At 33.8% G+C, this 7,602-nt stretch overlaps 1 protein-coding gene across 2 annotated transcripts; it reads left to right on the top strand.

Moving 5' to 3' along the window:
• The first annotated feature begins 2,590 nt into the window (after window positions 1-2,590).
• LOC101210437 (probable inactive receptor kinase At5g58300) lies at window positions 2,591-7,175 on the top strand. 2 transcript variants are annotated; one of them, XM_004142626.3, is made up of 4 exons: window positions 2,591-2,973; window positions 3,071-3,124; window positions 4,839-6,171; window positions 6,274-7,175. In XM_004142626.3, the coding sequence occupies exons 3-4, from the start codon at window positions 4,908-4,910 to the stop codon at window positions 6,924-6,926; spliced, it is 1,917 nt and encodes a 638-aa protein (XP_004142674.1). In that variant the 5' UTR covers window positions 2,591-2,973; window positions 3,071-3,124; window positions 4,839-4,907; the 3' UTR covers window positions 6,927-7,175. The 2 variants fall into 2 exon arrangements, with proteins under 2 accessions (XP_004142674.1, XP_011653728.1); XM_011655426.2 differs by lacking the exons at window positions 2,591-2,973; window positions 3,071-3,124 and adding an exon at window positions 4,207-4,606.
• Window positions 7,176-7,602: the final 427 nt, after the last annotated feature.

The raw sequence follows: 7,602 nt of genomic DNA, 5'->3' as shown, positions 1-7,602 counted from the left end.
AACATAGTGATATAAATCGATATTTATTCTTTTATTATATATAAATTGGAGTTTTTGAAGTGAACATCTCTGGTCAAGAGTATTTTAGTTGGATGGATTGAGGTGAGTTTTGTTTAATTTCAAACTCATAAGTCATGGTAAATTTCACTTTCCCTAATAAATTATTTAAGATTTTATTCACAATGGGTTATCAATTGTTTGAAATAAAAGTTTATTGTTGGACAACAATATTGTAGCTCATTATTTCACTTAGTTAGGCAATGAACTAAATAAGTTGTACTTTTCAAAATAATAATTTTTATAATTTTTATTTTTTAGAAAAAGTCATACATTTTTTAAGAAAAAAAAGTTTGAGTGTGAAATTATTTTAAACAAGGAAATTAGGTGTAAGTATATAATCAAAGTCTAAGATACTCTCTCAACAAAAATTCTAATTATTTGAGAAAATTCAAACATGACTATTTGACCATCTTCTAAAATAGATTTTAAAAATTAAGTTTATAAAATAAATTTGAAATCTACTTTTACAAAAATAAATTTTAAGTGTTTAATGTAATTAATCTTCCTAATTTTTTTGAAAAAATTTGACCTCGTGAGTCACATCTAACCATCATATCTTGTGACCTTCGATTAACCTTCGATCAGTGACCAATCACCATTGAAAAATTCTTTTATAGTAAGTCAAAATTAATAAGCACACGCTTTGGTATATAACAAACTATTGTGAAAAGAACATTTTTAAATACATCAAAGAAATCTAAACTTTCAGAAAAGTAACAATTTAGTCTATGAACTTTGGTTTGTAAGAACTTAATCCGTATATTTGTAGTTTTGTAACAATTTATTCTATAGACTTTACTTACATCGATTTAATTCTTATACTTTAAAGTTTTTAATAATTTAAATCTTCCTTTAGAAGTGAGTGCATGTTAAAATTTAATAAGATCTTTTGAAAAAAAATAAACTAACTAACTAGAAACTAAATATTTTTACAATATATACCGTTTACATCATAAAATAATAAAAATTGACATCTAACTTTGATGAATTTTTTTACGTTAGGGATTACGCCGTTACAAATTTAAAAATACAAAAAATAAATATAAATGGTTACATGATAATAAATTTAAGAAACTAAATAATTATAAAATTGAAAATACAATATCTAAATATGTAAATTGTTATTAAGGATGAAAGAGTTAATTCCATAGCAAAAACAAATTTTTTAACCTTATAAATAACTATTTCTCATTATCATTATTTCCAACAAAATAAAAATCAAACAAATTTGTAGATTTTTGTGTACTTGAAAAAAGAAAAAAGCCATAGATTTATGGAAAATGGCTTTCAACAACCCACCTTTGTATTATTATGGATATTCAATGCATACCCCCATTGAAATATATATTAAAAGATTTGATAACCATTTTTTTAAAAAAAAAGATATAGGTTTGTTTTCTCCTATATATATTCTCCTATTTTCTAATTTTGTAAATAAAATAAAAAGCATTTTGAATTTGATAAAATTTCAAAATAGGAAAGCAATTTATGAAACCTATTTAAAAACTTGGCTTAAATTTTAAAAAAAGATGTATAAAAAGTAGTTAATTAAGAAAAAGAAAAGAAAAGCATGGGTGAAACATGAAAGTACTTTTCAAAAACTAAAAAAGAAAACAAAATCATCATACCAAACTCAAAGATTAAATTATAAATATGTTTACTAAATTCAAGGATTGTGACAATCTTTGAATCTTCATCTCCATTTTGTTGTCATCTCTACTCATGGAGAGTGAAGAACATTCAAAAATAAAACAGATGTGTTTTATGAATACTTTCAAACAGGACCCACAAATAATGAAGAATTATGTGAACTTCTCTCCTATTTTTCTTTCTTTTTATTATTCATTTCTTTACCACCTTCTTCTCAACCATACTAACCTCTTTTCTTTTTCAATCTAACAATTATAAGAGTAACTCATTGAATCATTGACTTTTTTCTCAAAAATAAACCTAGATTGAATCCATAAACTTCATGTTATCAATTAAAGGAATGTTATAATGTTATTTATTAGACACCTAAACTCTATATCATACTTTAAATATGATAATTAATTATATAACAACATTTTATAATTAATTATTATCCTTTAAAATGTTATTTATTCTAATCATCCAAAGTATGATGTTTTTTCTTAGTTCTAACGATATTTAAATTATCAAAATGAAGAGTTCATAACTCAACCAACTCATGAAATAGTTGTTTAGGAGGTCGTAGTAACATTCCCTCTATTTACTAACTAAAGAGCTTTTAGGAATTATGTGAGATTTCCATTGATGGAGGTTTTAACAAGAAAATTTATTTGCATTTTTAGCTGGATTGGTAAGGCAAAATCCATAACATTCCCAAACTTTTCAATTCAACCCTATGTTGTATTGTTTTTAGGACTCAGAATCCCATCTTTGATTTTTCACTCTGTTGACAATAATCGTAATTGCATTTGGTATTGAAGAAGAACTCTGCAATTTGTTTTCCTTTTTGAAAGGGATGGTGAGAAGTCACCACGTGGACTCAGAACAATCAAAAAGGAAAAATTTTCGATAATTTCATTGGTCAAAACTTGCTGTCCCCACTCACTTCAAAGCTAAGACATTCCGATCTAAAGAACCGACTCGGCGGCAGAACAGAGTGACTCGTATGAGGAAAATGCGGTGGACGCGGCCACGACGGTGGCTTCACGGTGAAGTTTGAGCCCAACGGTTGAGGGAGAAGAGAATCTGAAGACACCCAAAAGGGGAAAAAGGAAAGAAAGAGAAAAAATTAAAAGAAGAAAGAGAAGAAAGAAAGGGTATTAACAATGGAACCCAACCCCAACCACCATGGCTCACTCAGTAGGTCACTGACTTTAATTAACTCACTTTACTTCTCTCTCTTAATACCCATTGCGTCTTCTTCTTCAAGGAATGCCGTTAAAGGTCTGGTTTCTCCCTTTCCTTTCTCTTTATCTATTTCTCTATTCTCCACCATTTTTCTTTACTTACTTGCCTGCTTGCTTCTTCTATCTTATTTCAGCTCTATTTGGTTTCTTTGCAATGCTCGTGCTCAATGCTGCTCATGATTTCTTAGGTTTGGTTTCTCTCTCTCTGTTTCACTGCTGAAATTGACGTTTTCTGCTTGTGGGTTTTGTGTAATGTAATGTAGATTGGTCTGTGAATGGGGTTTTCTAATTGGGTTTTTAGATCTAGGAAATGGGTATTGGAGTTTCTGAAGAGACGGGTTCTTGGTGAGTGAGAATGAGGGAGAGATTTCTGGGTTGTTGTTTGGTTTGTGAGAATGTCAATTGGGATAATCATTCTCATTTCATTGTCACTGTCTCTGACCAAACCCCAACCCATATTTTCTCAATTTTGCTTTGGTTTAGCTTTGGAAAAATGAGTTCTAAATCTGTACTTTGTTTGTTAGATTGGAGTCCCCCTTTTGTCCTTTACTTTGACTGAGAGGACACCCTTTCACTTGAAGCGACTTGGAGTTTGATTAATGAAACTAAGTTTTGCCTCTGCGTACTCTGCATCTAAACTTTTTCCTCTTTCTCTTATCTTCATTAATGGATGTTAAGTTACCAAATCTTGGCTGTGTACTATTAAATTTACTGGAAACTCCATCAACATTTTGAATTTTACACATCTTTGATTGTAGTGAGAGTACAGAGTACTGGTTTTTTTTTTTTTTTTTTTTTTGTTCTTCCATGGCTGACTTTTCTGTTGCTTGGGAAAACGGTTGGACCCCTCCTCTCTCCTGTAACTTTTCATCTTCTTCTCCATTTAGCTATGCCTTAAGCTCTGCTATGTTCCTCCATAATCTGGTTTTTCTTTTTCTGCATTTAGATGGTAGATTTTAATTCAATTATCAAAGTTGATAAAGTAAAAGTTTAGGTGAACTTTCCTTTTGGACAAAAAATAAAGTAGAATTATTGTTTCACTTCTTTTCATTTCTTCTCTTTTTCCCATTTTGAACTCTATTGAACTTACTCAAGCAAAATTTTCTGTAATATTTTTTCTTTTTGTTTCTCCCAAAGTTTCACATTTTTAGTCTTAACTTTTTGGATTGTTGTTTTGATTTTAGGACAATTACTCTTCGTTCTCGTGCATTATTTTACATTATATCTATAACTATAGAATCGTTTAGGCAATGCAAAAGGAAGTTATGAAGAATGGAAAAAAAAAGTGATAAAGGGATTCTACAAGCATTTCTTTTGCTGGTCACTTTAATGCTTTTTCTTTTGCAAAAAAAGGTTATGCTTTTGTCTTTTCATTTCATTCCTTCTTCTACGTCCCCATATCCCACCATATGACTTTTGGATTTTCATTCAGCTTCATCTCACTTCTTCAAAATCTGAAATTTATTAGTGCTTAAGAGTTAAGACGTGCGATTGAGACAAAGATATGGCTTTTTCAAGATTTGGAAGGACTACACTGTTTTGGATGTGCTTCTCCCATGATTTAATTCATCAAGTTTGACTGCTCATTACATCTCTTGAAATAGTTACCATTGCTGTGTGGACATCCTAACAAATCTCCCCTTCCCCCTTTTTTCTGTTCTTGGATGTTGGTATGGTCCTGGCTTTAGTTTCTAGACAGGATTTTTGCTGTTTTTATTGTTTTGATCACATATTTGTTTATTATGTTATACTCCTGCAATAAATAACCGGCATATGATAGAAGGTTGCTTCTTTTACTTTGCATTTATATGTGTTATGTGTTCTATGCATTTGGCTGATTATGATTATTTTCGAGTTTGAAATAGATAGAAATAATTCCTGATAATGCTTCTTACTTTGCAGGGAAGAAACTTTTTTGAGATTTTGCCAAGATTTCTTGCTACCACAATTGGCCTCCACTAGAAATTCTCCATGAGGCTACAATCCTTTCTTGCAGCATCGTCTTTACTCTTACTCATTTATTTTCTCTCCTTCATTGCGGCTGATCTAAACTCAGACCAGGAAGCTCTTTTGGATTTTATTTCATCGGTTCCCCATGGTCGAAAAATTAACTGGGATCCTTCTACCCCGGTCTGCACTACTTGGGTTGGCGTCACTTGCACTTCAGACCTCTCAAACGTGCTTGCTCTCAGGTTGCCTGCAATTGGACTGTATGGTCCAATCCCGGCCAATACTCTTGGAAAGTTAGATGCCCTTAGAACTTTGAGTCTTCGATCTAATAATCTTAATGGAAATCTTCCATCAGATGTGCTATCCCTTCCCTCCCTAAAGTTTTTGTATCTTCAACGCAATAACTTTTCTGGTAAGGTACCTTCTTCCCTCTCTCCTAGCCTTACCTTCCTTGATCTATCCTTCAACTCTCTCACTGGAAACATTCCAAAATCGGTACAAAATTTAACACACCTCACTGGGCTGAACGTTCAAAACAACTCCCTGAATGGATCCATCCCTGATATTGGTCACCTAAGGCTTAAGCAATTGAACTTGAGCTACAACAAGCTTAGCGGTCCCATTCCTGCTTCACTGCAGTCATTTCCTACTTCTTCCTTTGAAGGGAACTCACTGCTATGTGGCTCACCTTTGAAAAATTGCTCAGTTGGTGCCCCCTTACCTTCTCCACCGCCCGCTTCGTTGCCCCCGCCAAAGAAAAAGAGTGAAAAAAAAATAAATATTGGAGCTATTGTTGCTATTGGCTTAGGTGGTGCTGCCGTGCTCTTCCTCCTTGTGGTGTTGATTGTTGTCTGCTGTATGAAAAAAAAAGATGGTGAAAGTAGTGCTGCTGCTGTGAAAGGAAAGGGTAAAAGGACTGAGCAACCGAAGGAGGATTTCGGAAGTGGGGTACAAGAGCCTGAGAAAAATAGGCTGGTTTTCTTTGAAGGCTGTTCTTACAATTTTGATCTTGAGGACTTGTTAAGGGCCTCTGCAGAAGTACTCGGAAAAGGGAGTTATGGAACTACTTACAAGGCAATCTTGGAAGAAGGAGTAACAGTGGTAGTAAAGAGGTTGAAGGAAGTGGTGGCTGGGAAAAAGGAATTTGATCAACAGATGGAGATTGTTGGGAGGATGGGCCAGCATCCAAACGTCGTGCCTCTCCGTGCCTATTACTATTCAAAAGACGAGAAGCTTTTGGTTTACGACTATGCCATTGCTGGAAGCTTTTCGGCACTACTTCGTGGTATGTTCTATTAAATTTCTCATCACCATCTTGCTTCTATGGATCTTTTGCTCTTTAAAGTCAAATGACAGAAAATAATTTTGCACCTGTCATGTTCTGCAGGAAGTCGAGAAGGTGGGCGAGCACCACCAGACTGGGAAACAAGATTGAAGGTTTCACTGGGGTGTGCCAAAGGTCTTGCACATATTCATTCAGCAAGTGGGGGAAAATTCATCCACGGGAACATAAAGTCCTCTAACATCCTTCTCACACAAGACCTGAATGGTTGTATTTCAGACTTTGGCTTGACTCCTTTGATGAACTCCCCTGCCATTCCCTCTAGAAGCGTAGGTTATCGTGCTCCGGAGGTAATCGAGACTCGAAAATCAACTCAAAAGTCAGATGTTTACAGTTTTGGAGTCATTTTGCTAGAGATGTTGACTGGAAAAGCGCCATCCCAATCGCCAGGCCGTGACGATGTTATGGACCTTCCGAGATGGGTCCAGTCTGTAGTAAGAGAAGAATGGACATCTGAGGTGTTTGATGTAGAGCTAATGAAGTATCAGAACATTGAAGAAGAGCTTGTTCAAATGCTCCAAATAGCAATGGCTTGCGTGTCTCGAGTACCGGATATGAGACCAACAATGGACGACGTTGTTAGGATGATCGAGGAAATTCGATCATTAGACTCAGGAACTCGACCATCATCAGAAGATAACAAAGCTGGGGAAGGGGAAGGGGAAGGGGACGATGACTTGAATACTCAGACCATGTAAATGTTCTCAACTCATTCATTCTTCTCCAAGAATCTGAAACCTTCATCTAACAGTGGGTTGTTGTTTGTGTGGTGTAATCTTTTTTTTTTTTCTTTCAATATTTGGAGGGTCTTATTGTTTTGGGTTTTGATTGGTTGTTTGTATTTTCTCTTGTAATAACCATGTCAAAGTTGTATCCATTATAAACTATAAAGTAGCCAAGGTGCTGTTCTCTTAAGTTCAATCATAAGTATTTTCATTTTGAGCACACAATCTTATTGAATATGCGAAGACCTTTGCAAAAGCCACAATGAAAACAGGTTGACTTGAAAATCCACAGCCCAACCTTAATGACTTGCTTTATTGCATAATGATTACATGGCTACTGACTTTATTAGTTACTTATTTATGTAAAGCTTGTGAACTTTTTCTTTCATCTAAGATATTGAGTTATGTTCAGGGGGTTGTGTTAGTTTAGATACTTCACAAACATTTCTTAGGTTTGGATAATAGATGAATAATCACGATGCCATTCCCATCTGTCAAGTACAATATACATAAAATGAGTATGAGGATTACTAATCTTTCCATAATTATAACTTGTTGAAATGGGTTCGGTATTAAAATGTAAGTATTACATCTAAGAATAAAATGTATGCTTAATTACAATGTGCAAAATTAGAAACACTCAAACTAT

This window comes from Cucumis sativus, chromosome 4, assembly GCF_000004075.3.
Source record: "Cucumis sativus cultivar 9930 chromosome 4, Cucumber_9930_V3, whole genome shotgun sequence".
Lineage (NCBI taxonomy): Eukaryota > Viridiplantae > Streptophyta > Magnoliopsida > Cucurbitales > Cucurbitaceae > Cucumis > Cucumis sativus.
Note: the sequence above shows the minus strand (reverse complement) of the source record. Positions and strands in the feature narration are given on the sequence as shown.

Excerpts from the sequence above, each read along its gene's own strand:
- LOC101210437 (XM_004142626.3), top strand. The coding sequence starts at position 4,908 with ATGAGGCTACAATCCTTTCTTGCAGCATCGTCTTTACTCTTACTCATT. Across the intron at positions 6,172-6,273 it reads CTTTTCGGCACTACTTCGTG|GAAGTCGAGAAGGTGGGCGA; the intron begins GTATGTTCTATT and ends CATGTTCTGCAG.